General features: G+C 38.8%; 3 protein-coding genes across 3 annotated transcripts; 2 read left to right on the top strand and 1 right to left on the bottom strand.

Moving 5' to 3' along the window:
• Window positions 1-531: 531 nt before the first annotated feature.
• LOC111791707 (phosphatidate phosphatase PAH1-like) lies at window positions 532-6599 on the top strand. The gene is made up of 12 exons (XM_023673172.1): window positions 532-690; window positions 897-938; window positions 1031-2515; window positions 2599-3200; window positions 3285-3358; window positions 3590-3674; window positions 3773-3859; window positions 4007-4079; window positions 4746-4789; window positions 4882-5010; window positions 6028-6126; window positions 6254-6599. Exons 3-12 carry the CDS (start codon window positions 1177-1179, stop codon window positions 6308-6310), a joined length of 2589 nt encoding a protein of 862 aa, XP_023528940.1. The 5' UTR covers window positions 532-690; window positions 897-938; window positions 1031-1176; the 3' UTR covers window positions 6311-6599.
• Window positions 6600-13127: 6528 nt separating this feature from the next.
• LOC111791666 (probable membrane-associated kinase regulator 4) lies at window positions 13128-14284 on the top strand. The gene has a single exon (XM_023673103.1). The coding sequence runs from the start codon at window positions 13156-13158 to the stop codon at window positions 14020-14022; it is 867 nt and encodes a 288-aa protein (XP_023528871.1). The 5' UTR covers window positions 13128-13155; the 3' UTR covers window positions 14023-14284.
• Window positions 14285-17269: 2985 nt separating this feature from the next.
• LOC111790010 (exocyst complex component EXO70H1-like) lies at window positions 17270-19454 on the bottom strand. Its single transcript, XM_023670770.1, has one exon. It carries the CDS (start codon window positions 19368-19370, stop codon window positions 17451-17453), a length of 1920 nt encoding a protein of 639 aa, XP_023526538.1. The 5' UTR covers window positions 19371-19454; the 3' UTR covers window positions 17270-17450.
• Window positions 19455-21110: the final 1656 nt, after the last annotated feature.

Here is a 21110-nt window from a genome sequence, read left to right as displayed (position 1 = left end):
TTTTAAAAAAATTAAGTATGCAAACCCATTAATACAAACACTATATTTTATATTTTTATTTGGCGGGTCAACTCGAAGATTTTGTCCATGAACTCGAAACCAAATTGATTCCGTTCGGGTTCAGAAAAATGAACCCAACCCTACTCGAAATGCTAATTTAACCCAATCCAACCCTTATAGTTCGGGTCAGGTTGATCCGAGTTATCGGGTTGATCCGAGTTATCGGGTTGTCGGGTTGAATGTACACCCGTGTAATTGTTTATTTTAAAAAAATAATAATTAAAACAAATGACATGTATTCGAGTTCCACAAGGTTGTTGATGTTGTCTGGTTCTACCAATCTTGAAGGCGGGGAAAAATCAATTATCAGACAGGAAACTTTTCTTAATCTCCAAAACACCCTTACTCCTCCGATCATCAACACTGCAAATGCCTCTAATTCCTCGGATCTGATCGCTAATTTCGTTTCCAAGGAGGCCATTTTGGTATTTCCATCTCACCCATTTGCCTATTTAATGCGTATGGTTATGAGATTTCTGCTTCTGGATTTTTTTTTATTTTTTTTGTCGTCCAAATCATTCTCGTAAAGAAAATTCATGACACCCATTTTCCGACCCACCTCCTCAAACCTCAAAATTTACAAATTTTTTCGTTGCCAACAGGAGAAAGACTCCGACAAGATTGAAGAATGTATGTTCTTTTAACTTTTAGCGGTCGAAATTTGCGGCAAGTTTCTTTTTCTTTCTTTGTTTGTTTTTCTCATCATCGCATGATCGGAATTAGGTTTGTTTGGATTTTCTTTTGATTTGTTAAAGCGTTTGTGTGTATTGTTTGCACTTTGTGTTCTATATGTTTAGGAAATTTAGAGTTTCTTAATTCAATGCGTTTATGTTCAGGAATGATTCGTTCATGCAAAAGAATTTGATTTTAGATTTCAGGTATTTGGTTGATTTGATTTGAAATTTAGAGTTTCTTAATTCAATGCGTTTATATTGTGAATTGAATGTAATGTGGTGAATTTTCTTGGTAGATTTGGTAGAGTGGTGATTATAACAAAAGATTGAAAAGTATTCAAGTTGTGAAATTAGTTTCACAAGAACTGGAGGATATAAATTATGCCAGGTTTGATTGAAAGGAAACAAACGAAGGAACGTGAATATCTAATCGAGCGTCCAAATGAACGTTGTTGGCAGAGTTGGCAGTCTCATTTCACAAGGAGTTTATTCGGTTGCCACACCGTTTCATCCCTTCGGTGGGGCAGTCGATATAATCGTTGTTCAGCAGCAGGATGGGAGTTTTCGCAGCGCGCCGTGGTATGTTCGATTTGGTAAATTTCAAGGCGTTTTAAAGGGTACGGAGAAGATCGTCCACATATCTGTCAATGGCATTGAAGCCAATTTCCATATGTATCTTGATAACTCTGGTGAGGCTTATTTCATAAAGGAAGTTGAAACTGGTCAAGGAGATCAGGTTGATGGAGTTACAGATGATATGGTTAAGGATGGTGTCATTTTTGTAGACAGCAAGGATGACCATAATAAAAGTTTCATTGTTACGGGTCGGCTGGAGCACAGTGTCTCGGATACTACTGTCATTCAGCTGCGAGATGAAGACAGGTCTATGGCGGTTGCTCGATTGGAGAGGGCAGAATCTGATGTTGAGCATAGATTCTATGATTTTCAGGATGAGCTGTCTTCCGTGGAGGATTTAGAGAGTAATTCTAATCGATATGAGAATTTAGAGACTGAGAGTTGTGCCGAGTCACAGGGTACAGATTCGGAGGTTATCCTAGTGAGCGTCGATGGTCAAGTCCTGACTGCACCGATATTGGCAACCGAACAAAATACAGAAGATGTGCAGTTAAGTACACCTCAGTTTCATTTGGGTCCTGGGGAGGGGACTGAATTTTGTGAAGACGACGAGTTTACAGGCGAGGATGCCTGGGCAGCTGATTACATCAATCAGCTCAATACATCTACGGAAAACGCCACAATGGATAAAGTTGGTGGTTTGAGCAATGAGTCTAAGGGTAGTGCTGTTTCTCAAACTGAAGAAACCCGAGGAACTCGAGATGGCCGCATTAGAATTGAGAAAGCGATTTCTAAAGACTGTTTTGAGCTGTCGAAATTCGCCACACTGGTTGGAAACACTGATTCTGAAAGTGTCATCTCTCCAGTGGAGGCTGAATATTTAGAAGAAAAAGTCAACACGATTGTTCCATCGGTATCTAAAACCAATGGGGGGAGTGTTGTTGACTCCAGAGATAGAAATGGGACACGTTCAGGTAGTGATTCCGATAGCTCTGTTGTGAATATGACTCGAGAGGTACTTGTTAAAGCTGGTGGAACCGAGGAAAACGTGTTCGATGACAAACAGTTTGACAACACAATTGAGGGAATTGAAAGAATGGACAGCGGTTCGCAAGGGCCCGTTGCTGATGACGAGTGCAGTGTAAGAGAGCTGGAGATATTTCCAGCAGATGCTTTATGTGGAAGTACATATCATCATTCAACAAGTAATCATCTTTTCATTTAAATTTAATTACAAATTCTTCAACAGTTCTTTGCCACAGACTATACATTCTCTGGTTACATGCAGGCTTCGAGATATCACTTTGCGGCCATGAACTTCGTGCTGGTATGGGCTCGGTTGCTGCAGCCGAAGTCTTCGACGCACATCGTGTGTCTGCAGAGGAATTTGAAAAGTCCGCTTCATCAATTACTAAAAATGGGAATCTAATTATCAGATACGGAGAAAGGTACATGTCGTGGGAAAAAGCCGCTCCTATAATACTGGGGATGGCTGCATTTGGAGTTGATTTAGAAGTGGATCCCAAAGATGCAATTTTTGTGGAACGGGATGACTCATTGAAGCCTGGGGACGATGAATCTACTCCCGCGTCCACTCCGGCTGGCCGAAGATGGAGGCTCTGGCATATTCCATTTAGAAGGATTAAAACGCTTGATCACAGTAACAGTAGCTCATCGAATGAGGAGATTTTTGTCGATTCCGAATGTACATTACAGAACTCACTAGGAGAACAAAGTCCAAGGGTGCCGAACCGCAGCAATGAGCCTTCTAAGAGACAGCTTGTGAGGACAAATGTTCCAACAACTGAGCAGATAGCATCTTTGAATCTGAAAGAGGGACAAAACATGATAGCTTTCACTTTTTCAACTCGGGTTCTAGGGACACAAAAGGTTTCGGTCTAGACTCGTGATATGGATATTATAAGCACGTTATCGTGTTTTTTTATATGTTAATGCTAAAATTATTTTTAACAGGTCGACGCTCACATTTACCTATGGAAATGGAATGCAAGAATTGTGATTTCTGATGTTGATGGGACTATTACCAAGTGAGCCTTCTTTACTCTTAAATATACGTTAGCCTACTCCGCTTAAATCCAAGTTTCAAAACTACATTTAGAGTAGAAATCTATTAGAACGTTGGATGAAAATTTGGACCTGACACTACCACACCGAGTCCAGGTCCTAATTTCTGATGTCCATATGGCTCTTGTTGTGGTTTGTTGGTCATTTGTAATGATCCTTGGATGATATAACTCATCTTGAATCATATTTTTCAGGTCTGATGTATTAGGTCAATTCATGCCTTTGGTCGGGAAGGATTGGACGCAATCTGGCGTGGCTAGACTATTTACCGCAATAAAGGTACGTCGATTCTTCCAAAGTTGTGTTTCCTAGATGACTCGATTTCCATGGTTGATGAAGCATTTGTGTTAATCAAATGCTTCATTTATGTTACTCAGGAGAATGGTTATCAGCTGCTATTTCTCAGTGCACGGGCCATTGTTCAGGCGTATCTTACCCGAAGTTTCTTACTCAACCTAAAACAGGTTTCGTTGATATAAATTGGTAGTGACTGCTTCGTTTCGATCGAAAAATTGACCTTGGCCAGACCAGTTACCTGAATGTTTTGATTTTTATCATCATGTTGACTTAAAGGAAAGTATGAATTTGATCATAGTTCTTGTATGCTGCAGGATGGAAAAGCTTTACCAAATGGACCGATCGTTATCTCACCCGATGGACTATTTCCTTCTTTATTTCGAGAAGGTGATATCTTTTTACGCGTAAAATTTCATGATCATTAGTTTTAATGAAGGTTAGAACTTGATAAGTTTTGAAGCATTGACACTAGTTTGAGCAAAGTGGTTGTGAGATCTCACATCGGCTGGGGAGGAAAACGAAGCATTCTTTATAAGGGTGTGAAAATCTCTCCCTAGTAGACGCATTTTAAAAGCCTTGAGGGGAATCCCCAAAGGGAAAGCCTAAAGAGGACAATATCTGCTAGCGGTGGGCTTCGCTATTATAAATGGTATCAGAGCCAGACATTGGGGGGTGTGCCAGCGAGGACGCTGAGCCCCCAAGGGGATGAATTGTGAGATCCCACATTGGTTGGAGAGGGAAACGAAACATTCGTTATAAGGATGTGGAAACCTCTCCCTAGTAGACACATTTTAAAACCTTGAGGGGAAGCCCAGAAGGAAAAGTCCAAAGAGGACAATATCTGCTAGCGGTGAGCTAACATTTCATAAGAAGCTTAGCCAAGGTTGCCTGTTAGTGTAGTCGAAGTTTAAGAAATTCCGAGTCCCGACCCGCATACTGACTATCCCTTCTCTTTGTGCACGAACAAATTTTTATTCAATTCTACCATTGATTTTTGCTTTTCTTTGTATCTACATATTACAATTGACTTTGGGTTTCGTTTATCTATGGCAGTAATAAGAAGAGCACCCCATGAATTCAAAATTGCCTGTTTAGAGGTAAAAATGCAAAATTGAGCAGCTGATCTTCATCATTATCCTGATGGGTAGAATGTTCTCCTTATTTTTCGTATGGCGATAAACGAATACAGGATATTAAGAAGCTTTTCCCTCCCGACTACAATCCGTTTTATGCGGGGTTTGGCAATAGAGACACAGATGAGCTCAGCTACCGAAAAGTCGGGATTCCAAAAGGAAAGATATTCATAATCAACCCCAAGGTATCCAAGTATCCATTTTTTATCAACCCTTTTCGCCATACTTTATCGAGTAGCCAATTTGGCATTCACTTTGCAAACTTCGCATCTGTTTCCAGGGAGAAGTCGCCATTAGTCATCGAATCGACGTGAAGTCTTACACGTCTTTGCACACACTTGTTAACGATATGTNTTTTAAAAGCCTTGAGGGGAATCCCCAAAGGGAAAGCCTAAAGAGGACAATATCTGCTAGCGGTGGGCTTCGCTATTATAAATGGTATCAGAGCCAGACATTGGGGGGTGTGCCAGCGAGGACGCTGAGCCCCCAAGGGGATGAATTGTGAGATCCCACATTGGTTGGAGAGGGAAACGAAACATTCGTTATAAGGATGTGGAAACCTCTCCCTAGTAGACACATTTTAAAACCTTGAGGGGAAGCCCAGAAGGAAAAGTCCAAAGAGGACAATATCTGCTAGCGGTGAGCTAACATTTCATAAGAAGCTTAGCCAAGGTTGCCTGTTAGTGTAGTCGAAGTTTAAGAAATTCCGAGTCCCGACCCGCATACTGACTATCCCTTCTCTTTGTGCACGAACAAATTTTTATTCAATTCTACCATTGATTTTTGCTTTTCTTTGTATCTACATATTACAATTGACTTTGGGTTTCGTTTATCTATGGCAGTAATAAGAAGAGCACCCCATGAATTCAAAATTGCCTGTTTAGAGGTAAAAATGCAAAATTGAGCAGCTGATCTTCATCATTATCCTGATGGGTAGAATGTTCTCCTTATTTTTCGTATGGCGATAAACGAATACAGGATATTAAGAAGCTTTTCCCTCCCGACTACAATCCGTTTTATGCGGGGTTTGGCAATAGAGACACAGATGAGCTCAGCTACCGAAAAGTCGGGATTCCAAAAGGAAAGATATTCATAATCAACCCCAAGGTATCCAAGTATCCATTTTTTATCAACCCTTTTCGCCATACTTTATCGAGTAGCCAATTTGGCATTCACTTTGCAAACTTCGCATCTGTTTCCAGGGAGAAGTCGCCATTAGTCATCGAATCGACGTGAAGTCTTACACGTCTTTGCACACACTTGTTAACGATATGTTTCCACCAACCTCACTGGTCGAGCAGGTAATGAATGTAGAATCCTTAAAGCTATGTCCAAGCAGCCTGAGAAAATACGACTTACAACTTACAGATATCCGAATACTGGTTTCGTTAAAGCTAACACTGTCGTTATCATTTTGCATCCATGTAGGAGGATTATAACGCGTGGAATTTTTGGAAAGTGCCATTGCCTGAGATTGATTTGTAGTCGTTGCACAGAGAAAAAGATCGGTTTCGATGTACGAAAAAGACGAAATTCTTCACATTTTCACTGTTTTCTTCCTCAAGTAATTTTGACACAGAGGCACAGGAGCATTGTTTGAAGCTGTAGCTATTTGGGTGGATCAAGCGAAGCTCCTGTGTGGAATAAAAGTAAAGATGTTAGTTGAATTTTATCTCTTAATCTTGTCTTCTTTTGCTTCCTTTTTGGTTATATTACATTCAGATGCACTTAAATTCATTAATTTATGTTCTTGCTTATCATGATTTGAGGTTCTTTAATCTAAACGGTGTCATGTTCGTTCTCCTTCCCCTTCCCGACCCGACTCCCACGAACAAAAAAGGAAAAAAGAAAAAAAAAAACATAAATTTTGCCTGCTTGCATGGCAACTTGAAATTTAATGCTCTGTCAATTTAGCTCCCAACATAGGGACCAAATTAAAACCACCCCAAATGGCAGCTCTCTCTCCCTCACAATCAAATGTGGGACTTAAACAAACCTCCTTTAGGCATATGGGCTGGCTTTTAAGTTGCAGACAAGCCTATGGATGCTTCTAGTAATGAGAAAAAAATAACATTGAAAGACACAGCTGAAAGACTCAGCTGAAAGACTCAGCTGAAAGAGACAGCTGCTGGCTCTGTCCTGTTGAAGTTTACTCATAAGATCATACACTTAACCCAAACTACGTAACGTCCAAAGTCTTCGATACATCCTTATCCTCTCCAAAACCATGTTCTCCAACCTTCTCCTTTAGCTCTATGAAATTCGTAATTATCAATGGAAATTTGCTGAGAAAATCCACGACACACTGTCGATGTCTTCGTCTAGTTGGAGATTATTAACCAGTATCTGTTAACATCAGTGGTAGCCGTTGCATAAACTTTTCTTCTTCTTCTTCTTTTTTTCTTTTTCCCCTTGTTTCAAACAGATCAAAAGTAGCTTTTATTTCCACGTAGACGTAGACGTAAACGATATGAGATGCTCTATATGCTTCTATTGTCTTGCACTTTTCGTTATGTTTTGGCTTCTTCGTTTCGTTTAATAATGATGTTTCTAGCTTTTAGTAATCAAAAAGTTAAAACTTCCTTAAAATGCTTCAAATTTCACTCATCCTTCTATGATCTTTTTAGACTTACAATACAAACTAAAGTCAGCAAACTGGAGAAGATTGGCATTCTCCTAAAAAGGATGAACCTTAATACTTTTCTCTCGTTTCTTTCGAGCCAAACAAGCCATAGTACATAATGAAGTCGGCCTACTAGCGAACTCGGGTTTCACTAAAAATGGAGGATCCCAAATGATTTCCTCCAACAGTCTCTTGACACAAACCCGTGGCTCGGAGGCATGTGTTAGAGAGTTTCTAAGGTCTGTAATTGTTGAGAAGTTACATTACTCAACAATCTTGTAGATGTTTAGAAACTGTCATAGGAGCTGTGTTTTTTTCATTTAAGATTGGGTTTACATGGGTTAGACTTCAGACATGTTCTTTTGACAAGACATGTTCTTTTGCAAGTTGGACATCTGTCCAAAAGTTTGTCTGGACGAATCCGTGTTTGACATGGACGCTCGATGCAAGCTGCATCTAAGAACTTTTTTACACCACTTGATTCACTAATCTACAAGGAAATTAACAAGAACTTATTTAATGTCTGCTTTTTTTCTTCTTTTAATTTAGTTTACAAACAAACCATGATTGTCTTGTGTTCTAAGTCCTTAAAAGGCTGCTAATCATGGTTGACTTCCAGGTCGGGAGTTTTGACTTCCAACCTCACATATTGTGAACTGAATCAAAATTCCTTCTTGAAGAGCCATCAAACAACATGGCCGTTAGTTTGACACTTCTTTCAAAGTTGATTCCACCCCCAACCTATCTCTCTCTAGATTTAAGACGGTGGGTGTAACAGCCCAAGCCCACAACTAGCAAATATTGTCCATCTTGGTTCGTTACGTATCGCCGTCAGCCTCACGGTTTTAAAACATGTCTATTAGGGAAAAGTTTCCACACCCTTGTAAGGAAGGTTTCGTTCTCCTCTTCAACGGACGTGGGATCTCACAATCCGCCCTCTCTGGGGGCCCTGCGTCCTCGCTGGCACACCGCCTGGTGTATCGTTGTGAGCCTCACGGTTTTAAAACGCGTCTACTAGGGAGAAGTTTTCACATCTTTATAAGGAATGTTTTGTTCTTTTCTCCAACCGATGTGGGATCTCATAGTGGGGCTGCAAGAAGCGTACTTTCTTTGAGTTGGAAGTAAGTCGTATCGACATACTGCCTGTTATCAGTTTGACAAAAGAACGGTTGATAAAATTTGAGTTGTTAGATAATGCTGAGAAAAAAGAATATAGTACACATGAAAACATCTGGTATGAATACCTTAGTTTATCCAGAAATGCCCATGAAAGTACACAGCATTCCCGTTTTGCAGTATATCGAGTCGTTATTGACTTTCTCTTTTTTCGAGCACTGTTTTAAAAGCTAACGGGGGCTGTTACTTTCTTTTGGAATTTGCTGCTAAATACAGCAACATTGTCAACATCCTAACGTTGTGGGAGATACTCATGCCGTGTGTTCTTTTATCATTCAAGTAACAGACAAGAGTAGTTGATTGAATAAGAGAGGTCATTAGTTGGTGTTCCCTCACCCTTTTCTCCAATTCTCTTTTGAACATATCTTTTCCGGGAAGTGTTTAACTTTTGTCCTTTTGCCTTTTAAGGTTGAGTGGGGACTCATATTGAAGGAAATTTTTTACTATAACTGTCCAAGCTCACCGCTAGCAGATATTGTCCTCTTTGGGCTTCTCCTCAAGGTTTTTTAAAACACGTATGCCAGGGAGAGGTTTTCACACCCTTATAAAGAATGCTTTCGTTCTCGCCCCCAATCGATGTGGGATCTCACAATCCACCTCTCTTCGGGGCCCAGCATCTTCGTTGGCACTCGTTCCCTTCTCCAATCGATGTGAGACCCCCCAATCCACCCCCTTCGAGCCCTAGCGTCCTTGTTGGCACACCGTCTCGTGCCCACCTCCGTCATTACCCTTCGGGGTTCAACCTTCTCCATCGCCCGGTGTCTAGCTCTGATACCATTTGTAACAGCCCAAACCCACCGCTATTAGATATTGTCCTTTTTGAGCTTTCCCTTTCGGGGTTCCTCTCAAGGTTTTTTAAAACGCGTCTGTTAGGGAGAAGTTTCCACACCCTTACNTTAGGGAAAAGTTTCCACACCCTTGTAAGGAAGGTTTCGTTCTCCTCTTCAACGGACGTGGGATCTCACAATCCGCCCTCTCTGGGGGCCCTGCGTCCTCGCTGGCACACCGCCTGGTGTATCGTTGTGAGCCTCACGGTTTTAAAACGCGTCTACTAGGGAGAAGTTTTCACATCTTTATAAGGAATGTTTTGTTCTTTTCTCCAACCGATGTGGGATCTCATAGTGGGGCTGCAAGAAGCGTACTTTCTTTGAGTTGGAAGTAAGTCGTATCGACATACTGCCTGTTATCAGTTTGACAAAAGAACGGTTGATAAAATTTGAGTTGTTAGATAATGCTGAGAAAAAAGAATATAGTACACATGAAAACATCTGGTATGAATACCTTAGTTTATCCAGAAATGCCCATGAAAGTACACAGCATTCCCGTTTTGCAGTATATCGAGTCGTTATTGACTTTCTCTTTTTTCGAGCACTGTTTTAAAAGCTAACGGGGGCTGTTACTTTCTTTTGGAATTTGCTGCTAAATACAGCAACATTGTCAACATCCTAACGTTGTGGGAGATACTCATGCCGTGTGTTCTTTTATCATTCAAGTAACAGACAAGAGTAGTTGATTGAATAAGAGAGGTCATTAGTTGGTGTTCCCTCACCCTTTTCTCCAATTCTCTTTTGAACATATCTTTTCCGGGAAGTGTTTAACTTTTGTCCTTTTGCCTTTTAAGGTTGAGTGGGGACTCATATTGAAGGAAATTTTTTACTATAACTGTCCAAGCTCACCGCTAGCAGATATTGTCCTCTTTGGGCTTCTCCTCAAGGTTTTTTAAAACACGTATGCCAGGGAGAGGTTTTCACACCCTTATAAAGAATGCTTTCGTTCTCGCCCCCAATCGATGTGGGATCTCACAATCCACCTCTCTTCGGGGCCCAGCATCTTCGTTGGCACTCGTTCCCTTCTCCAATCGATGTGAGACCCCCCAATCCACCCCCTTCGAGCCCTAGCGTCCTTGTTGGCACACCGTCTCGTGCCCACCTCCGTCATTACCCTTCGGGGTTCAACCTTCTCCATCGCCCGGTGTCTAGCTCTGATACCATTTGTAACAGCCCAAGCCCACCGCTAGCAAATATTGTCTTCTTTGGGCTTTCCCTTTCGAGCTTCCCCCTCAAGGTTTTTTAAAATGCGTCTGCTAGGAAGAGGTTTCTACACTCTTATAAAGAATGAGGTTTCTACACTCTTATAAAGAATGTTTCGTTTTCCTCCCCAACCGATGTNCAAACAATGTCTCATTCTCCTCCCCAACCGATGTGGGATCTCACAATTCACCCCCCTTCGGGGCCCAGCGTCNTCTTTATAAGGAATGTTTTGTTCTTTTCTCCAACCGATGTGGGATCTCATAGTGGGGCTGCAAGAAGCGTACTTTCTTTGAGTTGGAAGTAAGTCGTATCGACATACTGCCTGTTATCAGTTTGACAAAAGAACGGTTGATAAAATTTGAGTTGTTAGATAATGCTGAGAAAAAAGAATATAGTACACATGAAAACATCTGGTATGAATACCTTAGTTTATCCAGAAATGCCCATGAAAGTACACAGCATTCCCGTTTTGCAGTATATCGAGTCGTTATTGACTTTCTCTTTTTTCGAGCACTGTTTTAAAAGCTAACGGGGGCTGTTACTTTCTTTTGGAATTTGCTGCTAAATACAGCAACATTGTCAACATCCTAACGTTGTGGGAGATACTCATGCCGTGTGTTCTTTTATCATTCAAGTAACAGACAAGAGTAGTTGATTGAATAAGAGAGGTCATTAGTTGGTGTTCCCTCACCCTTTTCTCCAATTCTCTTTTGAACATATCTTTTCCGGGAAGTGTTTAACTTTTGTCCTTTTGCCTTTTAAGGTTGAGTGGGGACTCATATTGAAGGAAATTTTTTACTATAACTGTCCAAGCTCACCGCTAGCAGATATTGTCCTCTTTGGGCTTCTCCTCAAGGTTTTTTAAAACACGTATGCCAGGGAGAGGTTTTCACACCCTTATAAAGAATGCTTTCGTTCTCGCCCCCAATCGATGTGGGATCTCACAATCCACCTCTCTTCGGGGCCCAGCATCTTCGTTGGCACTCGTTCCCTTCTCCAATCGATGTGAGACCCCCCAATCCACCCCCTTCGAGCCCTAGCGTCCTTGTTGGCACACCGTCTCGTGCCCACCTCCGTCATTACCCTTCGGGGTTCAACCTTCTCCATCGCCCGGTGTCTAGCTCTGATACCATTTGTAACAGCCCAAGCCCACCGCTAGCAAATATTGTCTTCTTTGGGCTTTCCCTTTCGAGCTTCCCCCTCAAGGTTTTTTAAAATGCGTCTGCTAGGAAGAGGTTTCTACACTCTTATAAAGAATGAGGTTTCTACACTCTTATAAAGAATGTTTCGTTTTCCTCCCCAACCGATGTGGGATCTCACAAACAACCCCCCCNAGATATTGTCCTTTTTGAGCTTTCCCTTTCGGGGTTCCTCTCAAGGTTTTTTAAAACGCGTCTGTTAGGGAGAAGTTTCCACACCCTTACAAACAATGTCTCATTCTCCTCCCCAACCGATGTGGGATCTCACAATTCACCCCCCTTCGGGGCCCAGCGTCCTCGTTGGCACTCGTTCCCTTCTCCAATCGATGTGGGACCCCCCAATTCACCCCCTTTGGGACTCAGCGTCCTTGCTGGCACATCGCCCTTTGAGGCTCAGCCTTCTCGCTGGCACCTGGTGTTTGACTCTGATACCATTTGTAACAGACCAAGCCCACCGCTATCAGATATTGTCCTCTTTGGACTTTCCCTTTTAGGCTTCTCCTCAAGGTTTTTCTAAACGCGTCTGCTAGAGAGAGGTTTCCACACCTTTATATAAAGAATGCTTCGTTCTCCTCTCCCAACCTACGTGGGATCTCACACTTATCCTGTCCATTTCCTCTTTCCGAACCAACTCAGTTCAAAACTCCCAAAAGTTAGATCTTGGGTGAAGGGAATGAAAAAAATATGGTACACAGACCAAATAGGATTTACATCTGATGATGTCCACTGAACAAAAGTGAGAGGAACTTCACCATTATTGCCTTAAAACACTCATGAAATAGGATGCAAAAGATTAAACAACGATCTATGTGCTCGTTCGGTCATCTGTTAGACGTTTTTCTTGTTGGACTTCTAGATCAAACAGGTTTCTAAACTTGAACATCTTCCCATCTGATTGAGCCATCTTTCAGTTACTGCTCAAACCTTCCATAGACTTCCATATCTCATGGAGTTCTGCAGTTTGTGCTATCTATTCTACTTTACATACAGCTTTTCATCTTTACAGACGTCCTTAATTCAATCATAGATTTGAGCAATGAGATGAGTTTGATGGACCATACTCATGTCAAATGGTCATCCGCTTCGCTCGCTGTCGAATTCTCTCTCTATTTCTTCCTCCTCTCACATGTTATATAAGCATCGCGATCCTCGTCTTGGAAGTATTCAAAATATCTAAGGTTCAGTATCTTGAGACACTGAATGGTTATCACTATAAATTCAGACCATCTTCATTCCAAAGAGCATCACTTCCTCCACACTTTTCCTTTGTAAGTTTGGTGAAGAAAGGAAGCAAAGGAAGAGATGGCCATTGGACAATTCTCTTGTACCTACACAGAGGATTACATAGAAATGGATATAAGTTCCTCTTCCAATTTCCGTTATTCTCTGAACTCTCCGCCTCAACCGAGAGAGTTCGAGTTCCAAATGAATGCGGTTTCACTTGGAAGAGAAACCGCGATTTCCCCGGCCGACGAGCTTTTCTACAAGGGAAAGCTTCTTCCCCTTCATCTCCCACCTCGAATTCAAATGGTCCAAAAACTCATTCAAAACTCCAACGCTCACCATGAAACCGAACCTTGCTTTGAAGAGAACTTCCAAATCTCCTTCATCTCGACCTCCTCCGTGTCCTCTACTAATGCAAGTATTTATACCCCTCATAAGTCCTTTAATTTTTCGCCTGCCGAGTCGTGCAGGTTCAGTTTTGAGCTAAAACCTGTTGACCATTGGACGAATGCTGAAATGGGAAGCTGCCAAGAGCTTAAACAGAATAGGCAGTCCTCTTTGTTTCGTACGCTTAAGGCCTCGCGAGCATACATCCGGTCCCTCTTCAATAAGTCTGCCTGTACAGACGAGTCCTGCGCAAAACTAGCGGAAAATAGGCCGAAAAGAAAAGAATTCGGCTCTAAAAGAGACCATGTTACAGCTACATTAGTTGACAAGGACAGAGTTAGAAGACAGAGGAGAGCCTCATTCTCTGCTAGTAAACCTTCCTGTCCATCCTCCGTATCTTCCTCCGGTTCTTCCTCGTTATCGTCTTCTTCCTCTTTGTGCTCGTCAAACGGGATGTTTGATCCACAAGTTCTTAAGAGATGCAACAGCGCAAGCTCGGAGATGGCACGTTCCATCGAAGGAGCTATAGCTCACTGTAAGCATTCTCATTTTGTATAATTTCACTCAAGGAAAACCCAAACCAATGCTGAAGAACTCTGCAAGAATCACAAACTGATGGCAATGAGAGTTTATAAAAAAGGCAAGAGAGAAAGAACTACGCGAAGGATTAAAGCTTGGAACTATCTAGTTTGTTTTCTGGATGTAATGATGTTGTTTTATAGCTAGCAGTTGCTGTAAGTAAAAGCTCTTTAGTCCTGTCAGTCAGTACTATTTTGTTCAGTTACTGTATTCATTGATATCTTCTTTGGCTGATGTTGTTTGTCATGAACACCGATGAACTGAGCTCTTATTCTCTCTATTCTTTGTAATGTAGATTCAAAGAATGGTTGCTGCAATGTACTTGTCAATATATGATCATGATCATCTGTATTTGCCTTCACCCATTTGATTCAGTTCTGATTTCAAAACCTTCTTAGCTGGGTGCCTTGTTCATCCGTCTCGTCATTACTCGTTTAATCTAGATTCTACATAGAATGTAGGAAAGAACACGAGAGGTATCTTATCAGGTTCATTGGCAGGATGTTCTACATGTAAGGACTTAAAACAAATCGAAAAATCAAAATAGCCACAAGATTAAGATCGTTGCTAAGAACAGAACACTTAGAATGGTGTAAGAACTTCGTGTTGGATGCCAAGAAGCATACCATGAGGGTATTACAACCAGTGTTAAGAAGCATCAAGTTTTGAAGAACTATATACAGTTCTTATTGGTTCATTTGGAATCATAACTTAAGTTAGTGCAAGTTGTATAGACTCGGAAAACAAGAACGAATCATGGAAGGATCTATCGATCTTTCTCGTTTCTTGAAGAACCTCGAACAAATTCGAGTTAATACTCGGATTGAATCCAATGTTTTTGAGAAACCCTTTTGATAATTTTGAAGATAAAGAAGGAATTGGGTGTCCCATGAGCCAATGGGGCCATTGATAAAGCTAAGCATGTGAAAATTTCTCTAAGAAACCAAGGCAAAGCTATATTAATGAGTGAGAGAAATTGACAAATGAGAAGCCTCAAGATATTTCCTTCTTCTTCATCATCATCATCATCTTTTCTACTAACAAAGACTTCAAGGAGAGATACTTTCTTCCCTTTTTTTTTGCCCCTTTTCCCCCTTTTCCCTACCACTTTTCCCCATTATTCTTTTGTTTTTTCCTACGCGTTTATATAGTTCAATATTAGCTCGTATTCAAACGAACATGGAACAAATCCAAAAGGTCCATGTGCTCGTGTTGGCACGTAAATAAAATATCTTTCGAGAGCTTACATAATTTGCATATGTAACCGTCTAAGCCTATCACTAACAAATATTGTCTTCTTTGACTTTCTCTTATGGATTTTCCCTCAAGATTTAGACGTCTTGACGTCTACTAGAAAAAAGTTCACACCCTTGTAAAAAAAAAATGTTTCGTTGAGATTCCTACACAGAATGTTCTTATCCCTGAGTTTTTTTTTTCTTGTCTAATTATATTTTTAACTAAATTTGAAAATATGAATGGGGTATTATTAATAATAATTAATTAATAATTGAAGTGTGAAAGTGCAAAAAAATAAATAAAAATAAAAATTTAAAGGAACTCATTATTATGTTCCTAAGATATTTATTTGTGGAGTCCTACAAAGTCCACTTTATTCCTATTTTGCATAACTTTTCTTGCTAAAGAAACTAAAAAGGGAATTATAGTACAATTTTATTTTATTCTCCTTGGCCTTTTTGCTTTCACTTTTTTTTTTTAAATATATATATATATATAATATTCCCTTTTTTTTTATTAATAATGTAAAAATATTAGAGTGCCGTAAAAGTCTGAAATAAGTATTTTTTTTAATAAGAAAATGATGATATGAAACAATCATTTAATTTGTTTTATATTTATTAGTCAATATCATAAGCATAATTTCCAACTTGTACTAATAATTAGTTTTTGAAATTAAATGGAATAAAATATTATTCAGTAAAATTGTATTTTTAAATATTATTAAATAAAAAATAAAAGAGTCATGTGAAAATGATGTTTTTGTATTGTGAATATTTATATAATTACCAAATTTATTTGGCATTAATTTTTTTAAGTTTCGAGTTAAATAATTAAAATTTATTAGTGGTCAATTTATTAATAAATTTCTTTTTTTATATAAAATGTAGTAATTAAATTACATCATGTGATAGATAAATAAAAATATAAAGAAAAGGAAAAAAAAATAGTATCAAAGATATTATTTGCAATAGGTTGAAAATCTTTTTAGAGGAGAATTAAAATTGGAGATATATATATATATATTAATTTAATATATTATATTCTTAGCTGGATGGAAGTAGGGGCAATGGGGTGATATCGGGGTGTACGGACTTGGATGTCTTAGGGAAACGACAGGCAAGGCGTTATCTTTTGGAGCTGTCGTTATCCAAAATATTCATCGTTCCGCAAAACACCCGGAGCCGTACGGGAATTCTCCTTCCCACTTGTATTTTAATATTTCACTTTGACTTTCACAAGCTTTGACTTATATATACACGTCTTAAATTTCTTTTTTTCTTTTTTTTCTTTTTTTATTTTTACATATCTTAACTTGTAATTAATTTAAATTTGTATTTTCCAATACATGTGATCATTTATCATGTTACAAAAGAACATCAAGATTTATAATATTTATAAATAATGTTATTTATTGTCCATGTATCAAAGACGTTTAGAATGTAGCTTAATAAATGTGGACGAGGGATTAGCGCTTTAATTTTTCTTAAAATAATGAGTGTTCAAAAAATTTATCCGTTAATAAATTTAAAAGGTTGAAATAATAGAATTAATTTTATCTTAGGCCATAAATTTATTATTGTTTTTTAAAATTTATCTTAGGCCATAAAGAGGTAGAGGAATTGAATTGGGTCCAACTAAGTCTAAACTTACTTTTTATTATTATGTTTGCAATCACTTTCTTAGTTGTTATTTTTGTAATATTTTAATAAATAAAGATTGATGAATCTATAATCAAAATAAAAAATACCATATTATACCAAAAATTTTGAGTTGTTTTGAAATTCTCTAGATGAAAAAACAATATATTTAATTTCTTTTATTAAATTAAAAGACTAAAAAAAATTAACTAATTTAAATACATCAAAATTGAAACGAAAAACACATTAGAGGTTAGGGACCATATATTTAACAGAAAGAAATGATGTGCGTCTGAACTCTGACGGCGGATGAAAAAAGTTGTTGCATACAAAAGCCGAAAGAGATGGAATACAAAAAGTCTTGCGTAACCAATTTATTCAAACTTTATGATCAAAATGTCAAAACGTACTAAATCCGTATTATTTACCGTTACAGCTTTCACAGGCATATCCAAAATTCGGGAAACACAGAGGTGAAAAGTTGAAGAAAAAATTAAAAAAAAACGCGGCAATTCTCAGCGGAAGGGCTGATTAACGGGGGCCCGGTTCCCGCCGGTGAGAGGAGGAGGTGGACGACGGCGACGAGGTGGAAACGCTCGCCCAATCTGACGGTTCAAAATAGAGATCTGAAAGGTAGTTACCGATATCTTCCGGGGAGAATCTGATGTACGGCTTTTCATTAGCACCGGCGTAGGCTTTCTGCGCTCTGTAAAATTCTCCATAGAACGAAACGAGCTTCCTACCTATTGATAGTTTAACTTCGTCTCGAAGCTTTGGATCAGGAATGAAGCAGGATTTCTGTTTCCGATGAGTTTCTTGGAATGCCATATTGAAGTTCCTGAAGATTTCTTTGACTTCCTCTTGTGAAAATTTTTCGGTTGGATTCTCCGGCAAGGAATCGAAGACTCTGCCCCAAGCCAATGCCTCGTATTTGGCTGCAAATTGCCTTACTTTGGCCTCGTGCTTCGCGATCCACTCGTCGCCGAGAAGGTAATGAAGATTCGACGATCGGACTTTAGAGACGATGTGTTGAAGATTGTTAGCGAGGAATAGATACGAGAGTGAAACGTCTTTGTAGCGTTTCGCTTTGCTGTCGAGTTTGCAGAGTAGGACTAGAATTAACCATCCCATTCGCAAAGAGATTGCAGAAGCCGTTGGAGAGTCGTCGGAGTCTGAACTGCCGAAGAAAATTTGTTCCAGAGAGGACTTGTCTTGCGGAATCCAATCGGCGAAAATATCCGTCAAAACGTTGCCGTAATCGGCGAGGAAAGTGAGGTAGTTCATTGAGAGAAGCGTTAAAGAATGAACACCTCCGCCAGCGACCGGCGATTTGGATGAATTTTTCTGAATTGAGAATTCGAGATCCATCACTATGGCACGGACTAACTCGCCAAGCTTCGCGAGTGAGGTCAGAGCTTGAGATCGAACTACAGATGAGGACTCAGACGAGAAAATCGATTCGATCTCCGGCCAATTTTCGGCGATTGATGAGTACATATCAAGAACACGGAACATTTTCTCCGGAGATTTTTTACTCTTAGCTACAAGTTCAGGGAATCCAAACAGAAGCAGAGCGCCTTCTCTGGATATATCAGCAAAACAGGATTCTCTAATCGATTCAGACGAGGAAAAAACGTTGTCGCAGAGAATTCGTTCACCAACGAACAGCGTTCTAATTGCGAGTTTAATTGCATCCAACCAGTTCTTGATTTTAAGATCAAGCACCTCCCAATCCATCTTGTTGATTCGCGAAGGGCTCAATTTCTCAAGACCGAGGCGGTACACACCTTCATCGATAATCGATTTTCGAATCACTTTATACATATTAACGCACTCTTTAGCGTATCCAGATGAGATCATGCACTCAGCTATGGTTCGTAAATCCTCCATAACGATGGAAGAAACTTGCTCAACTTCAGCGATCGAATCGCCTACGACTTGGACTTCATCGTCTAGGGTTCCGTCATCGTCGAAATCAGCGGAAGTGCTCGATCTGGTGGAGCAGCGGGAGGATCGAGCCGAAACAGATTCCGGATCGAGATGAGCGCGGTTCATAGAGAGAATCTGATAAAACTCCTTCTGAAGCCTTTTCATTGCGATTTCCATCAAACCTTGAGCGTAAACAAGCCTATCGGAAGCGAAACCGGAATCTTCCGAAACCATCAGATGCATCGCTTTTTGAAGATCATTCACGCGCTTAATGAACTGCATGGCTTCGTTTCTGTCTTCATAAAACATCGAAGTAACTTTAGCATAAGTTGAAGAATCCGGATTCCATTTCATCACAATCGCGGCCGCAGATTCGATGCTCTGTTCGATCATCGCATCGTTGAAGCTCCGCCGAGGAGTCAAGGCCGGAGATCTCGACGGCGACGAGATCGAATACCTAGAAATGGAATTCGACGGCGACGAGAACTGGAAAAGGAGACTCCTCATTCCTTTTCTCGGCATTTTTCGATCTCTGGATCTGAAAGACGAATCAGTTTCGGGCTCTGATTTTGTGTACTATTTTTCCGTTTCTAGGATAATGGTGCAACGAGGCTATGCATTGCTTTTTATAGGCAAAACAGTACGGCGCCGTTCAGAGGATAAACGACGGCAACGAAAAACCTTAAGACTTTTATGATTTTTATAAAAACACGCCACGTGTATTGACCCGAGAGTTGCGCGTTTTGTAGCTCTTGCCTCGTCGTTTTGGACGGCGACTACCAAGTACTATTCTGAAACCTCACCTCCTCTGGCTCATACGACGTCGAATCAGTCCCATCCATTTAATAACCGCTTCATTTCCTATTTCTTATTTTTTGTTTTTCAGTTAAATTATTTACAAGATATATTCGACCCTCTGCTTCTAACTAAGTTTGAGCTATATTCAAATTGATTTTTTTTTTTAATTCGGTTCGAATACTTACAAATATTTAATAATTTTTTAAAAGTAATTATAATTAAATTTTCAATTTTATATATAATAAATTGTTGACGGATTAAATAAATAATTAGTATATAATAATCGTAATTTTTTTTAATAATTCAATTAAACTTCTATGTAATTTTTTTATGAAGTTCGATGTACTTTTATATTTAAAATTAAAGTTTAAGAATTTATTAAACACGAATATTATAAAAAAAAAGATAAATTTCCATGAATAAAAATAATTAAAAAAAATATTAAGCTTATAACATTAGCTATCAATTCATAAATAATCAATGAAAGCATGATGTTAATTGCTTGAAAATGAAACAATTGGTGGTAACGTAAGGGGGTAATAAGGTAATTTCAAATCGACATAGCTATCAAAATAATTTTTGGTGGTTATTTGTCATTGATGATGGAAGAAAAATTGAGACTTAATTTCTTTTAAAGGAAAAAGCTGAATAATTTTCTTTGATGTGATTTATATTGTTGAATCAATCCAATTTGGACACATTTATTAAACTTGGGGCATAATTGTAAGTTTCTATTAAATAGGGGAAAAAAATCAAATAATATCAATTTAAATATTTTGGTTCACACACCAAAAAAGAATGTAATACCTTATTTTCAAATTATTATTATTATTTAGCTTTTATTCTTGAAATTTGTGATTATTTAATTTTATATGAAAAAGATTTATTTGACTAATTTTTATAAAACAGTTTTCTTAGAGGGTAAGTTTGTAATTTTCCACCAAAGAACAATTTTAATTTTATGTCTGATAACCAATATAAATTCATTTTTTAAATATTTTTTTTCGAAGAAAAATAAGAACTTCATACAAAATCCTCGAGATCACGGGCTTTTAATTTTAGTTTTGCTTCTACATAGCTCGTCCACATTTATTTGTTTCCAATGTTTGTATAAACATTAATATATTAATGAGACAATGTCACATAAATAATAATGCATGGGTGTCCCATTTTATAACCATTTAAATTAATGGACTTTAGGGCAATTAAGACATATTAGTGAATTAATTTTTTAAAAGGTAAAATTAAACTCAAAACAATTAATTCAAAGAACACGTCGGTTTTAGGTGGCAAGTGGATATGGTGTAAATTAAATTAAATTAAAATTTTAAAATATATATTTTTATTATTTGAAAAATTAATTAAAAAAAAAAAAAAAAAAAGGTTGGTATGGTCAATAATTGATAATTGTTGAAGTTGAACGTTATTTCAAAAGTCAACAACACTTCCGTCGAAAATTTTCAA

This window comes from Cucurbita pepo, chromosome LG03 (genome assembly GCF_002806865.2).
Source record: "Cucurbita pepo subsp. pepo cultivar mu-cu-16 chromosome LG03, ASM280686v2, whole genome shotgun sequence".
Taxonomy (NCBI): Eukaryota; Viridiplantae; Streptophyta; class Magnoliopsida; order Cucurbitales; family Cucurbitaceae; genus Cucurbita; species Cucurbita pepo.
The sequence above is the reverse complement of the archived record's forward strand: the minus strand, read 5'-3'. Positions and strand labels throughout refer to the sequence as shown.